This window comes from Chelonoidis abingdonii, chromosome 1 (assembly GCF_003597395.2).
Source record: "Chelonoidis abingdonii isolate Lonesome George chromosome 1, CheloAbing_2.0, whole genome shotgun sequence".
In the NCBI taxonomy this organism is placed as follows: domain Eukaryota; kingdom Metazoa; phylum Chordata; order Testudines; family Testudinidae; genus Chelonoidis; species Chelonoidis abingdonii.
Window position 1 is genome coordinate 334,712,621 of NC_133769.1, and position 21,544 is coordinate 334,734,164.

A 21,544-nucleotide genomic window follows, 5' to 3' on the forward strand; every position below is an offset into this window, starting at 1 on the left:
TGCTTTTTGAGGTTTGATGCCATTAGAAAAAACACTGTAAGAAGCTTCAGCACCACTTTAGTTTTCCCAGTTCATTCTTAAGACCTGTAAAACCACAATTCTGCCTATCTAGCCTGTTAGTGACAAATTTATTGTTACAATTGTAAGAAATGCAGTATTGCAAACTTAAAATGTTTAAAAACCAAGAGTCAACCCCTCCAAACCATTAGATTTTTTTTTTTTTTTTTTTTTAAGATTTGTAAACCAAAGACTACATTTTAGGTTCCTTTTATTTACTTTTTGATATGACCCATAAGGATGCACTTCATCACATTTTCAAACTTCTCACTGTAACCATAAGGGCTAGAAACCTTTTTTTTTTTTTTTTTAAACGAAAGCCAAGATTCTCATGTAGTCATGATTACAGGAGTGAGTGCTTTTAGAAAGACACCAATTATCATGATATTTGCAATAAAGTTGCAAGAGGTGACAACATAGAAATGTATCTTGTTCAGACACTGAATTTTCTAGGTCTGCAATTTTAAACATTCATGTCTTGTACAGTAACTTAGCAGATATACATTAACCTCTGAGGAAATGTATTTTATATAATATTTTTCTGCGTGCGGCTGTATGCAAGTCACACAGCAGTCATTTGTGTATTTAGTTATTAAACTTGTGAAAAGGTAATTTTACTGGACTTTATAGTACATATTCCTATCAGAAACCAACAGCTGAAATGCCATAGTTTGGAACAAGATGCTATTTTTATCCACAAAGACATAGATGTAGTTATGATAAGATAATCATACCCTGAACTAACTAAAACTTCAGAATTCCCAAAGTCTTCCATGAATACTTGCATCACTGCAACATCGTAAATTTTGTATTTTGTTGGACCACATTGTTTTCCCTTATTTTTACTTTCCAGAGGAATCAACTCAGTGATAGTTCCACGGCACCACATTCCATTTTCTTTACTGTTGATAAAGATTCTTGCACCTAAAATAAAGATTAAAAAACACTATAATTTTAAACCAACAAAATCCATGACTTCAATATCTTAGTTTAGAAGCTATTGTAAACCATGGAGGAATATACTAAAATGTAATGACATTTTACCATGTAGCTAGTTCAGGCCTTATTAGTGCTGAGAAGAGTGGAAGAATTACTTTTCATGTTTTGCTTACAACACTCCTGCTAACATATCCCAGAGGAATATTCTTTTTAGCCACAGTATTTAATTGTTGGTTCATTTAATCCGGGATCCACTATAACAACTGGATCCTTTTCTGCAGTAATTGCCTAGAAAGGAGTCTTTCCCATTTTGTATTTCTAGTTTCCCTTTTATATCTATCAGGGATCATAACAAAACATGAAAAAAAACACCTTTTAGTAACTGTTGTTCTTCGAGATGTGTTGTTCATGTCCATTCAAAGGAGGTGTGCACGCGTCGTGTGCACGCCAGCCGGAAGATTTTCCCCTAGCAGCGTCCGTAGGGTCGGCCCTGGCGCCCCTTGGAGTGGTGCCACTATGGCACCCTATAAAGGGGCCCGCCGACCCTCCATCTCCTCAGTTCCTTCTTGCTGGTATTCTGACAGAGGGGCAGGAGGGTGGGTATTGGAATGGACATGAACAACACATCTCGAAGAACAACAGTTACTAAAAGGTGGGTAACCGTTTCTTCTTCTTCGAGTGGTTGTTCATGTCCATTCAAAGTAGGTGACTCACAAGCCTAACCTTAGCTGGCGGGGTTGGAGATCATTGCTGATTGGAGTACTGCATGAGCGCAGGCTGCATCATCCCTAGCCTGGTGCGTGATGGCGTAGTGGGACAAGAATGTGTGGATGGAGGACCACATGGCAGCTCTACAAATCTCCTGAGTCGGAATCTGAGCCAGGAACGCTGCAGAGGAGGCCTGCGCCCTAGTGGAGTGGGCCATGACCGGAGGGACAGGGGTCTTAGCTATGTAGTAGCATTCCCGGATACAGGTCGTGATCCACAAAGAGATTCGCTGAGAGGAGATGGGGAGCCCCTTCATCCTATCCGCCACCGCAATGAAGAGCTGAGTTGAGCATCTGAACGGCTTGGTACGCTCGATGTAAAAAGCCAAGGCCCTGCAGACATCAAAGGAACGTAACCTCCACTCCTCATTGGACGAGTGTGGTTTCGGATAAAACACCGGGAGAAAAATATCTTGACCCATATGAGATGACCTTGGGTAGGAAATCTGGGTGAGGTCTAAGCTGGACCTTGTCCTTACAGAAGACAGTGTACGGGGGCTCAGATGTTAACACCCCGAGCTCCAACACCCTCCTGGCCGAGGTGATCGCCACCAGGAAGGCGGTCTTATGTGACAAGTACAACAGGGAGCACGAAGCCAGAGGCTCAAAGGGAGGTCCCGAGAGGGCGGAGAGGACCAGATTCAGGTCCCAAGCAGGGGCCGGCTGACCAACATGCAGAAATAGCCAGTCCATACCTTTGAGGAAACGCCCGACCAGAGGGTTCGCAAACACTGAGGTACCCCCATTCCCGGATGGAAAGCCGAGATGGCCACCAAGTGAACACGAATCGAGAAGAGGGAGAGACCTAGTTGTCTGAGGTGGAGCAAATAGTCTAGGACAATGGGGATTGGGACCCCCAGCGGATTGTGACCTCGCTGACCCAACCATATGGAGAAGCGCTTCCATTTGGCCAGGTAGGTGGCCCTAGTTGACGGTTTCCTACTACCGAGCAGCACATGTCTGACCTGCTGGGAGCACTGCGTCTCCACCGGGTTCAGCCATGGAGCATCCATGCTGTGAGGTGAAGGGACTCCAGGTTCAGGTGGCGGAGGGGGCCCTGGTCCTGCGTGATCACGTCCCAGAGCAGGGGTAGCGTCAGGGGCGCCTGAACGGACACGTGCAGGAGTGACATGTACCAATGTTGGCACGGCCACGCAGGAGCTATCAGAATTACCCATGCGTGGTCCCTGCGAATCTTCAAAATCATCCTGTGTATCAGGGGGATCAGAGGAAAGGAATAGAGCAGACTGACTCCCACCAAGACAGTAGGAGGGCATCTGACAGAGACCTCTGACTGTGGCCCAGGAGGGAGCAGAACCGTCGGCACTTTGTTTTCCCTCAAGGCGAACAGGTCTAACCGGGGAAAGCCCCAGAGCTGGAAAATTGAGCGTAGCACGTCCCATCGGAGATACCACTCATGACCCCAGAACAAGCGGCTGAGAGTGTCAACCAAACCGTTCTGCTCCCCCGGAAGGTAGAACACCGTCAGATGGGTAGCACTGTGGACGCAGAAATCCCACAGTGCGAGGGCTTCCCTGCACAAGGGAGAGGAGAGTCCACCCCCGTTTGTTGATATAAAAGACTGCCCATGTGTTTCAGTTCTCTCGGACAACACATCTGCCAGCCAGGTGGAACCGGAAGGTCAAACAAGCCAGGCAAACCGCTCTCAGCTCCCTGACATTGATATGCAACTCGAGGTCCTCCAGCGACCACAAGCCCTGAGTCCTGAGGTGTCCCAGGTGCGCTCCCCAACCCCGATCCGAGGCATCCGTTACCAGAGAGAGGGAGGGTTGAGGGGCAGCGAAGGGGACACCCATGCACACTTTCTACGAGTTGAGCCACCACCGCAGCGAGATTAGCACCAAGTGGGGAATGGACACCACTGAGTCCAAGGGGTCCCTGGCCGGGAGATATACTGTCACTAACCAGGACTGTACTGGGTGAAGCCGGTGTCTGGCATGGTTTACCACATAGGCGCATGCCGTCATGGGACCAAACAGCCGGAGGCAAACTTGAGCCATGGTAATCGGAGCGCGGTGCAGTCCGAGGATGAGCTCAGAAATCGCACGGAACCTGGATTCCGGCAGGTACGCTCTGGCATGGGTGGAGTCCAGAACTGTTCCTATGAACTCTATTCGTTGCGTCAGAGACAGGGTGGACTTGGCTTCGTTCAAGACGAGGCCGAGATTGAGCAAGGTCCACCTGATGAACGACACCTGGGTCTCCACTTGCTCCTTGGAGTGGCCCTTTATGAGTCAGTCGTCCAGGTAAGGGAATACCTGGATGCCCCGCCTGTGCAGGAAGACCACCACGACTGCCATGCATTTTGTGAAGATCCTTGGAGCAGCTTACAGGCCGAACGGGAGCACCGTGAACTGTAGATGGGCGTCGGCCACGACAACCTGAGGTACTGACGGTGTTGGGGTATTATGGCAATGTGGAAATAAGCGTCCTTTAAGTCGAGGGTGGCATATGAATCTCCTGGATCCAGGGAGAGAATAATCGAGGACAGGGAGACCACGCGGAACTTGAGCTTTCGTACAAACTTGTTCAGCCGCCGCAAGTCTAGGATGGGTCTCAAGCCCCCTTTCGCCTTCGGTATTAGGAAATACCAGGAGTAGAAGCCTTTGCTCCTGAGGGACTTCCTCCACCACCCCTGCCTCCATGAGGGACTTCACTTCTTGACTTAGAAGTTTCTCGTGAGATGGATCCCTGAAGAGGGAAGAGGAGGGGGGCTGCTGGGGCGAGAGAGAGGAGAACTGGATAGAATATCCCTTCTCTACTGTGCGGAGCACCCAGCTATCCGATGTGATTTGGGACCAGGTACGGTAAAAGGGGGAGAGACATGACCCAAAGATAGGGTAGAAGGATCCAGGGTCTCGATAGTTAGGTCACCCTCGACCGTACCATCAAATAAGGGATCTAGGCCCCGATGGTGGTCTCGATTGACCGGACACCTGGCCGGAGGGGTGGCACTGGTGACGCCTCCTGTCATTTCTGCCCCATCTACGCCCCAGCTCCTGGCGAGTCCGAGGCTGGTAGGGGCATGAGGCCATCTGCGGTCTAAACTGCCTGCGCTGGGTTGCAGGGGCATGCAAGCCCAGTGAGCGAAGCGTGGCCCACGAGTCCTTTAGGCTATGCGGACGCTTGTCCGTCTTTTCCGAAAACAACATCTGCCCCTCGAAGGGGAGGTCTCGAATGATCTGCTGGACCTCACAGGGCAGGTCCAAGACCTGGGGCCAGGCTTCCTGCTGCATGACCAGGCCCGTGGCCAGAGTGTGCGAGGGTGAGTCCGCCGCATCTAGGGCAGCCTGGAGAGAGGCTCAGGAGATCAGCTTCCCCTCCTCCACCAGGGCCAAAAACTCTGACCTCGAGTCCTGGGGAAGGAGTTCTGTAAACTTCGACATGGCTGAACATGTGTTATGACCAGATCGGCTTACAATTGCCCGTTGGTTGGCAATGCGGAGCTGTAGGCCTGCCATGGAATATACTTTTCTGCCAAAGAGGTCGAGTCTTTTAGCGTCCCTGCTCTTTGGTGTTGACCCCTGAAACCCCTGACACTCCCGTTGGTTGGCCGCATCCACCACCAGGGAGTCCTGGGGTAGGGGAGGGGGTGTACAAGTATTCATGCCCTTTAGAGGGGACGAAATAGCGCCGCTCCATTCTCTTGGCAGTAGGGGCCAGTGAGGTTGGCATTGGCCATAAAGTGCGGGATGTATCCGCTATGGCCTTTATCAGCAAGAGAGCCACCGTGGATGGCCTTGAGGGAGCCAGGATGTCTACTACAGGGTCCGCATCCACCTCGATTTCCTCAGCTTGAATTGCGAGGCTCTGAGCTGCTCACCGGAGCAGTTGTTGGAGGATTCGAGTGTCCTCCAGAGCCGGTGCCGCAGCCGTGCCCGAGACCGCTTCGTCCGGGGAGGAAGACGAGGCAATTACATGGATCGGCCCTTCCTCCGGTGCGTGCAGTCCTTTGGGGTACTGCAGCACACGGTACTGTGGTTGTGGGGCCGGCTCCAATTCTAAATGCGGCACCGAGACCGGTACTAGGGTCACCAGTGAGCGGCTTGGCGTATCGGGCAGTGCCTGCTGAGCCTGAACTGTAGCCACTGCAGATGCCGCTGCCCTGCTAGGGCGTGCTGAACTTGGATATGGCACACCCCTGCCCGGTGACGGTGGAGAAGGCAGGTGCGCTGGGGCTACCGATGCCGAGGAGACAGAGGCCGACCTTGACCAAGGACCAAATGTCTGGCCTACCAACTGGTGGTAGGCCCAGGGGGTCCAAAATGGCCACTGCGAGGGCGGATGCCATTGCTGCTGCCACTGTGGGTAACACTGGTGGCTCGCCTCTGAAACTCATCTCCTGCTCCGTGACTGGCTGGAGCGGTAGGAGTCTGCCTCTGAGTCTGAAGTTTCTGAGTACAAGGACCTCGGGGAAGCAGCACTCGGTGCCGTTGGAGAGTGGTGCTGAGGTGGCAGGGAGCCTCTTATCTGGTCCGGTGCTGCCTTAGCGGCGCGGTGCGGGCAGGGAGGTGACAGCATGGCCGGCTTGCCCCTTGATTGTACTGGGGGACAGGCCACGGTAGGCAACTCCCTACGGTGCAGGGAGGCCTGCGCCAGGAGTCCCATCAAGTCTGAAGCCACCTCGAACGCCTCCAGCGTCGAAGGGAGGCGCAAATCTCCACTGAGGTCCGGGGATCCAGGCTGGTCCGGACTTGACTGCCCTCTCTGCGGTGTGGGAGTCGACAGAGCAGCCGAGGGCTGTAGCCCAGTCTGTCCGCTTGCACCTGCGGACGGCATCGGCCTTGGGTCCTGGTAGGGTGACCGTTCCCTCACTGGCTCTCTCTTTTATTAGTGGGCACCGGCGACGGTGAGCGGTGCTGCACTGAGGCCGACTTCCTATGACCCGACTCCATACGGTGCCACGTTTTAGACGACTTGGGCTGGGCCCTAAGTCCTGATGCTGGTGCCGCGGCGCTCCGCACCAAGGAAGACGTGCTGGGCACCGCCTCGGCAGGTTCCACGTCCAAGAGTGGCCGCAGGGCAGCCTCCATCAGGAGGACACTAAGTCTTTGAGCTCTGTCTTTGAGAGTTCTCGGGCGGAAGCCTCTGCAGATAGAGCACCGGTCCTTTTGGTGGCTCTCTCCGAGGCACCTCAAACAAGCAGAGCGCGGATCACTCTTGGGTATGAATTTCCCGCAGTCCTTGCAGAGTTTAAACCTGGGGGACTCAGGCATGCCCCAGCGGGCGACGAAAACTTGTGGGGGGACCCCCCAACTACCAAGAACTATATACAATGACCTAAGCAAACTAACTATAACATAACTATACACATGGACTATACACAAGGATAGGCCACTGCTAACTTGCTATGCGCAAGAGAAGTTCCAGCTAGCCGTCACCGGCGATAAAAAGGAACTGAGGGGGTGGAGGGTCGGCAGGCCCCTTTATAGGACACCGTAGTGGCACCACTGCCGACCCTATGGATGCTGCTAGGGGAAAATCTTCTGGCTGGCGTGCACGTAGCGCACACACCTACTTTGAATAGACATGAACAACCACTCAAAGAAGAAGAAATGGAGGTTACTTACCTATAACTGGAGATTCTTCAAGATGTGTCGTCCATTCTCAGTACTCCATGCATGGATACACGTGTTCCCTGTGCCTGAGATAGGAAATTTGTAGCAAGCAGTATCCACTAGTCTGTGTCTGCACATTTTTTTGCGCATGCGGATAACCAAGAGTACAACAGGCAGTATGGACTAACATCTCTCCTGCAACATCCAGGTAGAGAAACACCTTCACTTAGCTAGGTAGCATTTTCTGGTGGAGACATTTCTGCTGTGGTTGAGAATACTCTGAACAGTCTCAACACGAGTGCTCCAGGTCTGTGTTCTATCCAAATACCAGGCTGTAAGATAAAGGGGGTCTAGGCTGGAATGTCTGATTTTGCAGTTAACTCAGGAGAACATCTCTGAGAAGGAGGACAGACTGACATTTAGAGGGGGTCCAGAAATCAGAACTGTTTGGGTCAATTGAGTGCAATGAGAATGACTCGGGCCCTATCCTGATGAATCTTCTGAAAAACTTGAGGTAGTAGGGGAATGAGAGGAAAGGCATACCTCACATGGTCCATCCAGGGAAGTAGAAGGGCATCGCCACTGGAGCCCTGACCTAATGGTGCTCTGGAGCAACACAGATTTAACTTCCTGTCTGTCTCTGAGGCAAAGAGATCCCAAGATGGCTTTCCCCACTGATGCAAGATTTCGTTCAGAGAGAGTTGTGTATCTTTCACTTGTAGTCCCTGGAGAACTACCTGCTAAGACTGCCCACTGAGAGTTCTGCCCACTTGTTAGGTATGTTGCTGAGAGCATGATGTGGTCTCTGAAGCAAGAATTCCATAAAACTGACTGCCTCTATATAGAGAGGAAGATGAACTCAATTCTGCAGCCACAGTGGATTATTTCTAGTACCCACTTGTCTGTTATTGCCCTTCAGCTGTGGGGGAAGCGGACATCAAAAGTTTAGGGGCAGCAGGAGACAGCATCAATAGAGCTAAGTTGTTTGAGAGTCCCATCAAAAGAAAGCCCTGGATGGTGAGTGGGGTGGGCAGCAGTGGATGAGGTAGAGGAAGTTATATACCTTAGTCTTTGTATCCGCTGGCACCTGTATGGCAGTTCATAAAAGCACGAGTGATACAACAGCTGAGGGAGAGATACGGGCCTATATACCTACTCGTGGTGCTTTCTCTTTGGGGCTGGTTGTCATGAAGTTCTCAAGAAAGTGTAGCAATCTGTCAATCTTTTCATTGAACTGACTGAACTCATTCACAGACAGATCCTCAGTGGTATTTTGTATCATTCTGGAACCCTGCAGCATGAAGCTAGGACTCTTTCATCATGATGAAAGCTTGGCAATAGTGCTAGATGTAGAGTCAGCTGTGTCCACTACTGCTTGGAGTGGAGTCTTAGCATCCAGTTTGCCTTCATTGATGAGGGCTAGGAATTGACCCCAGTCCTCCTGGGAAAGTTTACCCTTGAATTCTACAAATTTGGAATGGTTTGTGAAATTGAATTTTGCTAAAGATCTGGTCGTTAGCAAACTGAAATTGGAAACTAGCTAATAAATATACCTTCTTCCCCATAAGGTCAAGGCATTTGGTGCCTTGTCAGATGGAGCTGTTTTAGGGTGTTGAAGCCTGAATTGTTCTGCGGCTGCCCGCACCACCAAGGAATTGGGTCCTGGGTGGATAAAAAATTAAATCTGACCCTTTAGCCAGTACACAATAAAATTTCTCAGCTGTTTTAAGGGTACCGGCACAGGAAATAGGGATATGCCACACTGTCCTGACAGGTTCCAAAATGGCCTCCTTAATTGGAAGGGCCACCCCATCGGGTCCAGAAGGTTGTAAGATGTCCAGCGATGGGTGTCCTGGGCCTCCTCCACTGGAATCTGGAGCTAAGACGTCACTCTCTCCAGACGCTCCTGATAACGCCTGTGGTCATCAGAGAGCGAAGGTGAAGGAGCAACTGCCTCATCTGGTAAGGAGAATGAGACAGCAGTTAGGACTATCAGATCCAGATCAACTACACCTCTACCCCGATAGAACGCGACCCAATATAACACGAATTTGGATATAACGCGGTAAAGCAGCGGGGAGCTCTGGGTCCTTTAAAGCACCACCCGAACCCCACTGCTTTACCGCATTATATCCAAATTAGTGTGGAGCCCCACATCCTTTAAATCTCCACCCGAGCCTGGCTGCCAGAGCTCCGGCAGTGATTTAAAGGGCTCGGGGCTACCCACAGTGATTGGAGCACCAGGCCCTTTAAATCCCTGCCGGGGCTCTGGCAGCTGGGCTCAGGCAGTGATTTAAAGCGTCAGATGCTCTTGCTACTGCAGGAAGCCCCGGGCCCTTTAAATCCTCGCCCAAGCCCTGCTGCCGGACCGAACCCAATATAATGCAATCTCACCTGTAAGGCGGTGAGATTTTTTGGCTCCCAAGGACCGTGTTATATCTGGGTAGAGGTGTACTATTTCTGCCCCATATTCTGACAAAACCAGCTGCTAGCTAGGAGACAGCAGGTATAGTTTGTGCATAAATGTGGAGTGCTTAGAATGGGGATCCCAAGAATGCCAGTAACACCAGCAGAAAAAGGTCAACCAGTTAGGGGGACCCCAGGGCACTGGGTACATGGATAGTTATATTTGGGTAGATAGAACCCAGGTCTTCTATACTTCTAGAGCAGCGGTGGAAAGCACGTGGACTGTCAGGGTAATCTGCTAGCAGGCCACCAGACAATTTGTTTACATTTGCATGGCTGCCCACAGCTCCCAGTGGCTGCAGTTCACCATTCCAGGCCAACGGAAGCTGTAGGAAGCAGCGCGGGCTGCAGGGACGTGCTGGCTGCCACTTCCCGCAGTCCCCATTGGCTGGGAATGGCGAACTGTGGCCACTGGGAGCTGCGCGCAGCCTTGCAAATGTAAACAAATGGTCCGCGTGCGGCCCATGGGTTGTCCACCACTGTTCTAGAGTCTGTCTGGACTAACCCACATACGCTGAGATAATGGTTTGTCTGGAACTTCCAACTCAGCCAATGAGAAGGCAGGTTCTTGCTCAAATGCTGAGCCATCGGTACTGGCAGATGGATGCTCTTAATCACAGAAGGTATAGGGAAAAGACACGTCCTGTTGTGGTAGATTCATCGTCCAGTGTCTGGATATCCCTGAATAAGGATGGACTTGAAAGAAGAAAGAATTGAAGACAGGGATATGTGAAGATGTCTTTTGGGGAGATGAAGGTTTTGGACCTTTCCAGAGCACAGGAGTGTTCCTCTAGTTGAGACTGTTGGATATAGGGGGTCTTTCCAGCAGCGGTCCAGTATTGATGCAGTATCAAGCCTGAACCTCTTAAGACTGTGCTGGTGGGTTCTGATCCTTTGTTTTAAGCATCGGCACCAGAGTCAGTACTGGTGAAGCTGTACATCTTTGAGCCATGCTCTCATGATAAGGTTTAACCAAGGCTAAATTCTTAGGACCTGCATGCAAAGACTCACCCAACTTCAGTGGAGTCCGGGAGGAATCCTTTCTTTTGGAGGCAGATTTTGAAGACCACAATGAAACCACCTGTCCATATGTTTGTGAGAGTGCCCTTTACTCTTATGAGAAGCTGGGGGAAGCAGTTCTTTGGGATTAGCAACCAAAACCGTGGCTCCTGAATTCTTGTTTGGATGGGTGCCATCGACTGAGTCCAGTGCACGGGAGGCTCTCCACAGCTTGAATCTGACTGTGGCCCTCTCTGAGAGATGCTTCTTTAGTTGAAGCTCTCATCCCTCATGGGTTCAGGGAAGAAAGAGTGACAGATGCTACGCTTAGCAGATTTGTGAGCCTTCCCGAGGCAGTAAAAGCAGCATTGGTATTTGTTGCTCCCTGAGGAGTGGGGCCAGGATATGCAATTCTTAAGCCCTGGGTATAGTCCTTGTCCACAGGGAAAATTCCCTGAGACAGGAGGAAAAGACGGTTACTCACCTTTGTACCTGTTATTCTTCGAGATGTGTTGCTCATATCCATTCCAGTTAGGCGCGCGCGCACCTAACTGGAATGGATATGAGCAAGCACTCGAAGAACTAGACTATCTGAACTATATCAAAGATTAAAAAAATACCATACTAAGAACTATTTACAATGTATTAACAGGTTTGCTAAAGAAGCATGAAGGTATCTATGAACACAGGAGATTCTGATTCAGGCCATGTGGCAGTAAGAAGGTGCCCTCGGTTAGCACCACGAAGAAAAAAACCTGTGCAAGCATGGACCAATGGACACACCTTGTTACAAATCTCCAATCTCAGAAGCATGGAGCGTATGTGTACCCATGTGTGGAATACACAGAGACCATCACTTGAAAAAGAATCTGAATTAGGTTGCAAACAAACAAGTTTATTTTTACAAAGTTAAAGTCCAGATAAAACCCAACAACTATATTGTTTCCTTTATAAAAATTTTACAGCTTAAAAAACCCCAAAACATTAGAATGTCTGGAAATAAGCAGTTAAGAGATCCAATATGTTCTTCACTGCCACATAATCCTTCACTCAGTAACTGAACCAGACTTCACATCAGCCACCAAACTTAACTTTGTTTTTGCAAATTTTAGGAAGCAAACTGTCAAAATACTGAATTGCCAGATTATAAAATCCCAGTTACTAGTCAATTTTATTATCTATTTTATTCTGGTTCTTATACTGCTCTTATCACCATTCAATAAAAGAACTCTCCTGAAGTGCATTAAATGATGTGCCCAACATCTATCACATGTGGACAAGGTATATGTCTAGTAATAGGTTGTTATTTCGACTTTAACTACTGCAACAGTTCCAGACTCAGTTAACCGTACAAAAGGAAGGTCCCTCCCAAGAGAGTACACATTGGTTTATACACTAAAATGAATGAATCAGGCTCAATGTATTTTCAGTCAATATATTAAAAAATAAAGTCACACCAGTTAATGGCAATATTCAGATGCTCAATCAATAGCCAGTGACCTAAAAGTGTCAGGATTTTCAGGTGCACAAAGCACTCAACTCCTGTTCAAGTAAAAAGAAGTGGGGTGCTCCAGACCTTCTGAAGATCAGGCCACTATCATTTAGGTGACTTAATATATATCTGAGTGCTTAACTTTATATAACAGGTGAAAATGTGTCCTGTTTCTCTCACAGCTCAATAGTAACTCTCCAGAGCAACACTAACTCCAGAATATTTTACCCGCTGAACATATTCTACTAATAGAGAATAAAAGTTGTAAAACTAAACAGATATTGTAATATGGAATTTTAAATTAACTAAAATATTTGAAAATTATTTGAGTTACCTAGTTCCAAAATGTCTGAAGGACTAAGGTATGAACTCTTACTACTACAAAAGTGACCCAGCTTTTTTTCCACAAAAATTGCTCTTTTCCTCTGTGAATATCTCCGAATATAGAAATGGCATGGGTTTATTACGTGGCTGACAAAAACTAATTCTGGAGAACCTGTGTAGAACAGTTCAGAAAACAGTACACATGAAACATCTATTAATATCCCACTGATGCACATAAAACATCCACACCTAGGCAAATTCTACTGTTGTATTTCATACTGAGTAGGCACAATGACACTTTTCAATAGTACAAGTTTTTAAAGTTATCAGCAGATAGTATGAATGAGTAGTAAGCTAACTATTATGATCACTCCCTTGACGATGTGCTCTTCTAAACAGTGCTCTGAAGAAACATATCTGAATTAGCCATGAAGACAAATTACATGTGTCTATAAACAGAGTTTGAAAGACTTACTTGACATCTATTAGCCTGAGGACTAAATCTACTACAAAGAGTGAAAAATAATTGTTCCACCGTGCCACCTTCTATAAAATAGTTGTAGTATTCTGTAGAATATTTCATTATAACAGACTGTCAAAAATGTTTTATGATGTTTATTATAATTTATTACTGTTTCTCTTGCCTTTGCTGTATCTTGTTTTCCCTCTTGTATCACAGTACATCTTTTCCTGTCATTTTCTGGTGTTTCCTCTTTTCACCCTCTTTCACATTGATTCCAATTATCTTTTTTTCCCCTACACTGTTCTCTACTTTTCTCCCTATATTTTCTCTTTCTAGGGTTTATTTATTACTAGTTATTACAGGGCTAACATGTACAGGCTCCAATCAAGAATCAGGGCTCCGCTGTGCTAGGTGCTGTATAAACACATAAAAGGTCCTTGCACCAAAGAATTTACAATCTAAATTACTTCTTTCCTCAAAATCTGTCATATCAATTCACACACATCCACTCACATCTGCTTGCTCAAACTGAGCAAGATACCCGATTTTAAATCAGAGATAAATATCTGATTTTAAAAAAATTCAAAATAGGACTGAACTAAGAAGAGGGGCCTCACTGTCCAAGGGCAACACTGACAGAAGGAGTGAAATACCCTACAAGCTACTGAGAAAGTGAAGCGCACTGGGATCTCTACCAGTGTGATTTCCTTGGACATTTTCTGTAGCTTCCATTTGGGTGGTGTCTGATAAATATTAAGCCTTCTAACTAATAATTCTAATGCCTTCCTTTACTGCTGCTCTAGCTTTGGAAACAGCAGCTTAGTGAAGATGATCTGATTCTTGTTACTGTTGCCTACAAATTTCACATTAGCACGGGGGAAACCAAAACCAAGGAGTAATGGTCTCAGGTTGCAGTGGGAGAGGTGTAGGTTGGATATTAGGAAATACTATTTCACTAGGAGGGTGGTGAAGAACTGGAATGGGTTACCTAGGGAGGTGGTGGAATCTCCATTCTTAGAGGTTTTTAAGGTCAGGTTTGACAAAGCCCTGGCTAGGATGATTTAGTTGGTGTTGGTCCTGGTTTGAGCAGGGGGTTGGACTAGATCTTCTGAGGTCCCATCCAACCCTGAGATTCTATGAAAACAACTCTGGTCCACTTTCACTTTGCTGCATCTTGAGAAAGCTATGAACAACAGCCAAAACACTGCAACTACACACAGTTAGAAAAAGAGCACTATATTGGTTTACACGCCATCCGCTTTTGAAAAATCAACTTACTCTAGGTGATTAGGAAGTGCTGTCAACTGCTAAATTTTCACTTAAAAAAGTTAACATTTCAAACTCTGACTATACATGATAATGCTTAAGTACAGTCCTTTTCATAGGTGCTAGAGCCAGCCTTATGGATACCACTAAAGGGAAAAATCTCTGGAAACAGTGAAGGCAGTGTGCACACATCTAATGTAGAAAAGACACATGCAAGCACTCAAAGAACCACAATTTAAGTAAACCAAGACAGCAGTGACTTGTTTGTGCAACTGGTTAGAAAGTGATTTGCCTTTTAAGTACATTGTTAATTTATAAAATATAATTCTGTACACAAACTACACACAAATTTTTAGTCTGAAAGATTGTGAACTAGAATGGACAAGGATTGTTACGTTGGGAAAAGAACAGTGGTCCTGATCATCCTCTTCTCTCAATGGATTGAAATAGATTGCTTGCTTAAAACCCTGAAAAACCATTATTCAGACTTCAGAGAATGAGATTTTTGGAAAATGAAATAAAGAACACCATCCCTAAAAATCACAATCTCATTTTTCCAACATTAGGATCTTTGTCCATTTCAGTTTATAAACGAACATCAGGAATACTAGTTAAACATGACATATACTTTAAAGAATATCAAGGAAACTGTTTACCAGAGGGGAGAGACTTACCCACACTTTGTCCAAAAGGTATAACCTTTTTCTGGGAAAGATCTTTCCTATGTGTATCTTTAAGATATTCTGTGGAATGTGCTTTAAAAAAAAAAGTTTAATATAATTAGATATAACTGATGGAGATAGTGGAATAATTACTAGCTAAGAATGCACTAGTCTGAATGTGCAAGGATACTCTACAACACCACAGGATCAGGAGGACTGGTTACAGAAACTTTTTTGTCAAAGCTGCTATATTTGTTGAAGATGTTATTTTAGACATCTGAATTCATTATGGTGTTTATAACACTTAAGTTTGGTATCATACATCCATGTTCTGGAGTCATACAGTTATTAGATATAACCATCACCATCCCCTTGTGGTACATTATTGCTCACATAATTATTCTCATACTAAGCTATTTGGGCACAAGACACTTTGCTGCTGGATCCATGAGACTACAACTGGATTCTAAAGACAAGGAAAAAACATGTCTCAGCAAAAAGTGTACTTACCAACATCTTCCACTATCAAATTATTTCATAAATAAAGCATATATAATTGCTTAGTGGTACAAATTACTCTGATGTATCTCAGAGTAAACAGTACACTAACTCTGATCTTAGGAAGACAAGCAGTTGTGAGTTAACAGGCTTGAGCACCCAATCAAAGGAATGGACTGCAATCTCCTTCCCAAAAGGGGTTGTAAACAAAATGGGTGCAATCAGTGAGAGCACAGGAACAGCTAAAATATTTACACGGTGCAAAGGTTAATTATGTCGTGGCAGCAGCTTAAGTGAAATATGCTGCAGGATATCCAACAGTCATAAGAAAAATCAAAGGAAAAAAAAGACCATCTTTTCCAGATCTTCCTATTCAGCTTTAGAGTAAGGAAACTTGAGAGAAGGCAAGAGGAAGAATAAGAAGCTGAAAATAACTAGACAGCTTCAGGAATTGTGCCAACGTAGGAAAATCTGTCCTACACATTTTAGCGCAGAACAATTAACAGAAACCTGGAACCAACAGCAAGAGGCTTTCAACACGCCAACATATAGTTCACACAGGAAAAGACTGTTAGCTACTTCTTGTTCTTTGAGATTTGGGTGCAGACACGTATGCCACTAAGGTGTGTATGTGTGTCCAGTGCAGCAAAGAACTTTGCCTTCCAGGACCAGTAGGGATGGTGCTCACACTCTCTGTCCCATATCCCTTCCACATGACAATTTAAGAGCAGCAACACCCGACTCCCCTCAGTTTCTTCTCACAGAAGATCAATATTTGAGACTCCGATGGAGAGGGGATGGAAGGCCGTGCAATACAAGCCTGCAGCCACATCTCAAAAGAACAGTAATAGTACAGGTAGGTAACTTTTTTCTTTGACAGGTTTCAGAGTGGTAGCCGAGTTCATCTGTATCAGCAAAACCAACAAGGAGCCCTTGTGGCACCTTAGAGGCTAACAAATTTATCTGGGCATAAGCTTTTGTGGGCTAAAACCCACTTCATCAGATGCATGGAGTGAAAAATACAATAAGCAGGTATAAATATACAGCACATGAAAAGATGGGAGTTGCCTTACCAAGCGTAGGGTCAGTGCTAACGAGGCCAATTCAATTAGGGTGGATGTGGCCCATTCCCAACAGTTGACAAGAAGGGGTAAATATCAGAGGAAAATTACTTTTTGTAGTGTTAACAAGGAATTGGTCTCGTTAGCACTGACCCCTCACTTGGTAAGGCAACTCCCATCTTTTCATGGGCTGTATATTTATACCTGCTTACAGGCAAGTTACATTTTAGGCACATTTAACATGTGTGAATTCAGCTTTGCGCGGTCGGAAAAACAGGAAAAAAAAAAAGAAAAATTACAATATAAAAACTGCATCTGTAGTGCGGGCGATTTCGCCCACCATTCAATTCAATGAGTGTTTCACTATACACGGTTTTCGCTTTATGCACTAACTGTGGAACGGAACCCCCGTGGAAGATGAGACCTGCCTGTACTGTATTTTTCACTCCATGCATCTGATGAAGTGGGTTTTAGCCCACAAAAGCTTTATGCCCAAATAAATTTGTTAGCCTCTAAGGTGTCACAAAGATTCCTCATTTTTTCTTTGACTGGTTGCAAATGTGTATTCTACTCAGGTGACTCTCAAGCCATAGGAGGTAGGGTTTAGAATCTACTTAAAGAATGACTGCAGAACCACCTTCCCTTCTGATAATTTGCATCTGATCGAGACTCAGCCCTAATAGCATAGCACTTAGTAGAAGTATATGGAGAAGACCATGTAGCAATCCTGCAAATATCCAATATTGAAACATCACTGGGGAACATGATCAGCGTTGCTTGGGTTCTCGTCAAATGATCCCAAAGCCTCTGTGGAGGAGTGATATGAGCTAATCCATGAGCGGCATAATGCAGACAGTTATCCAACTGGAAATAGTGTATAAGAGACTGCCCGACCCTCCAGGCAATCTGCACAGGAAACAAAAAGTCAAGGAGATGAAACATAATGGTTCAGTCCTTACCAAATAAAACACCATGCATTTGCTCACATCTAACGTACGAAGATGCTGCTCATCTGTGCTTGAATGCAGCTTAAGAATAACACAGACCAGTATAGTATGTGGTTACGGTGGTTTAGCGGTTCTACATTCGACAAAAATTTTGTATGTAACCTTAGGGTCACTGTGTCTTTGAAAATTGCATATATGGGGGATTTGCCATAAAGGCTTGCAGCTCATTTATTCTCCTTACAAACGTTATAGCAACAAGAAAGGTGATCTTTTGGCTCAGATGAGACAGAGAACAGGTTGTCAGGGGCTCAGAGATCCCATAATGGTAGCCAGCACAGTGCTCAAGTCCCACAAAGAAACCACCTCTTTCAACCAGCCCAGAAGAGGACAAAAGGCACAACCCTGCATGCTGGAATATGTAAGTGCATGTGGCCACATGACCTAACAATTTCAGGTATATACAGATCATAGTTGAAAGATGAGAGCATAAGGACAGACACATGATGATGAACTGCTTCAAATTGCTTATTCAGCAGAAACACTCTTGAACTAGCAGTCTAGCAGGGTCCCACTGCACTCCACTTTTTGAGCTGGTATTAATGTTGACTTTCCCTTATTTAAAATCAGGCCCAGACAATCAAAGAGACAATGTGATTTGGACACAACAGAAGACTTGTTCTCTGGACCTGCTCACTAACCCAATCATCCAGCTATGGAAAGACAAATTCCTCTGAGATTCGGTGTCACTACAGTCATACATTTGGTAAACACACATGGAGCCAAAGAAGCCACAAGGGAACACTGTGCACTGATTATGCCGACCTGCCACACAAATCTCAGAAACTTCCAGTGGCTCAGGAAAATCACCAACTGAAAGTAAGTGTCCTGAAGACGGAGGGCAGCAAACTAGTTATGATTCAAAGCAGAGAGAATAGTATCCAGGGTAACCATGCAGAAATTCGTGTATTTGATGTACTTGTTGAAACCGCAGAGATCAAGGATAGGTCTCACCGCATTCTATGCCTTGGAGGTTCAGGAAATAGCAGGAGTAGAATCCCTTCCCCAGATTCTGCAGGAGAACCTCCTCTATAGCTGCCGAAGCACAGAGTGTAAACCTACTGAAGGAGCGGTACCTCGTGAAAGGAATCTCTGAAAAGGGACAGGGTAGGAGGGAGGAATGGGGGAAATGGACAGAAATCAGATGGCATAACCCACTACCACAGTGCTCAGCACTCAATTTGTCCATGGTTATTGTTTCCAAGACAAGCCTATCTCCAAACTCTGAAGATAGAGTCAGGAACTCCATGACTGGAATGCTGCTCTCAATACGCAAGTCAAAATGACTGCATGCTTGAAGCTGGCAGAGGACGGACTGGCTGGTTAATATTGGACCGAGAAGGCCCCCTCCTCTGTGACTTATGTCCTTTCCTGTAGACGTCTTGCTGCCTAGTGCGGCAGGATCACTGCTGGAAGCATCACTGCAGGCAGTATTTCTGCTTTTGTTGATGACCTCCAGAATGACATCTCTTTATGGCTGGGGAATAAACTCCCAGTTAACGCAATCTACCATGGGAGTCCTTAAAAGAATGTAGTGTTTTCTCAGGTTTTTCCCAGAAAATAAAGCCCATCCATCCAAAGGTAAATCCTTTATGCTCTGTTGAACCTCAGGGGTTATGCCAAAGTTCTGCTGCCACAAGGCTGCAGTTACAATTGATGCCACAGCGCTGGAAGAATTAACTGCCATGCTGAGTGCAGACTGCAATGATGTCTTGGCCACTAGATGGCACTCCACTAGAACACCCTTAAACTCTTCCCTGGAGGATTCTGACAAGTTGTCAGTAAATCTGGACAAAGCTTCCCAACTAAACTGATATTTAGACAACAGTGCCTGCAGATTCACAATTCACATTTTTAACAAGGTTGAATAATTTTTTTCTCCCCATCAAATCTAGCCTCATATACTCTGTTCTTAAGCATGGACTTGTATCTCCCCTGCCAAAATCTGACATTTTCTGACACCACACCTAGAGAATTAGAGATGGATGTATGTAGTGGCACTCGAAACCATGCACAGAGACATAATACTGTCTTTTAGTACACTTTGCTGTGGATGGTTAAGAAGCTGGTGTATGCTACTAAGTTTTTGTAAGTTTCAAAAGCACTTCCTTTATAGGGACAACTACCCTCACACTGGGGCTGACAGCTGGAGGATGTCCACCAATGTATGGGTATTCTCCTGAACAAACTCCACCTGAATGTCTAAGGCTGTAGTCATCCAACTCAGGAGATCCTGATAAAATTTAAAATTCTTAAGTACAGGAGAAGAGAAATCTGGCACCACAATCATCCAGTGAAGAGGACGGGAGCAGGGCCAATGGAGCCTCTTGCAGGAGCACTTGCCCCTGCAAGCACAGTTCAGGCTGAACCATTTCAGAGAGAGCAACCTCAGTCTCTTTCTGCAAAGTAGGTGGCTCAAGAGGGGACACTACAGACAGGATTGGAGACTTTGCCCTGGACTGAGGACCAGGACCTTGCCTATCAAAGAACGTCCCAAGGATTCCAAGGAGGCCACAGAGGACAAGGTTAGGGCACTGGTGGTCAGTATACACACCTATGCCTACTGCAGGAGTAGTGCCAATCTTGGTACCAATGGCAATCCACAGGAGCACTCAAACATTTGGGACCTGTGCTTGAAAGCAATGGAGAGGGAGAAAAAGTCTTCAATCTCACCAAACCCTGGATGTTGTCTGATGGCAACGCAGAAGCCACCCCACATGGAGCAAGCAGACAACCAGCCTCATCTGAATGCCAATATGCAAGACACATCAGCGGCGAAGATGGTAGAGTAGTAGACACTTTGAATACCAGAAAAGGCATCGCACTCCCAGTAGACATCAAAACAGATGTAGGTACCAAAGCTGAGCCTGGAACTGATCCTGCAGATTTGTCATTGGTGACGAAGACAATATCTGCGCCAACAGGCCCCTCAGTACTGAGGGGAAGCAGACCTCAAGTCAGCACTCTGAGCATTGGGCAGTTCGGACAATGGTGCTGATGACAGAGACAACTATGCAACCAGATAAGGTAGCAATAAGGACACAGCAGAAGCAGCCATGGCAACTTAATGGCCCTGAACTACTGAAGAATTGAGAATTACTGAATTACTGAGGAACGGAGAGGCAGAGAAGGTCCGATGCTGCCTGGTAGGCCAATGGCATAGACAGTCGGTGGCGACACCAATGCTGTCAGTACCAGACTCAATGGACATCCCCCATAGATGGTACCGGAATTGATGGTATGAGATCCAAATAATCTCAACTCGGGACCAGAGAGTGGTTAGATGGCCTAACTCTATCTTGTGTGCCTGAGAAATCACATTACCAGTCTGCACTCCCCTTAGAAAAAGAGGAGGACTCTCTCAGAGCCATGGAATAGCTGTAGTCCATCTTCTGAGACCTTTTCCTCAGAGGACCAAAAGAAGAATAATCCCTCTTCCTCCTATGAGAGAAATTCAGCTTTGGGCCTGGAACAACATTTCATGCCAGCTCAGAAGGTCTCTCTGGGACCAGATGATCTGTGGAGGTCCCCGGTGCTGAAACAGGTCTCGTGGCTTGCTCTATAAGGTGTAAATCTCTTGCCACCTGCACTCTCTTTTTGAACAACTTACAGATAGATAACCTTTCCTTAATATGCCCCTCCCCCCGGTGCAATAAGCTCCAAATATGGGGGTCATTATTGGAGATAGGCACCCCACATAACAGGCAGTGTTTAAAACCTGGTGAAGGCATCCCAATCTACTTAACTATCTAAACCTAAAAGGTACTACTAGAACTAACTACATGCAGCAAAATCCCAGAACACCATCACACAGAAAGTGTGCAGTGAAATACCACACACAAAGCTCTGACTCAAGTCATGGGCACTGAGAAGGAACTGAGGAGTGTTGGGGATGGGACTGCCCCTAAATAACCATGGGAGGAACTATGGACCAGAGGACTTGAGTGCCACCGTGAGGCAAATTTCC

General features: G+C 46.3%; 1 protein-coding gene across 1 annotated transcript in view; it reads right to left on the minus strand.

Moving 5' to 3' along the window:
• The window catches only part of RNF17 (ring finger protein 17), a 232,475-nt gene that overhangs the window by 149,124 nt on the left and 61,807 nt on the right, over positions 1-21,544 (minus strand). Inside the window, exons 14-16 of the mRNA XM_075066159.1 lie at positions 15,027-15,107; positions 12,634-12,795; positions 792-981 (exon numbers count right to left, since the gene is read on the minus strand). Coding sequence (XP_074922260.1) covers positions 792-981; positions 12,634-12,795; positions 15,027-15,107 — 433 coding nt within the window. The remainder of the gene's footprint in view (positions 1-791; positions 982-12,633; positions 12,796-15,026; positions 15,108-21,544) is intronic.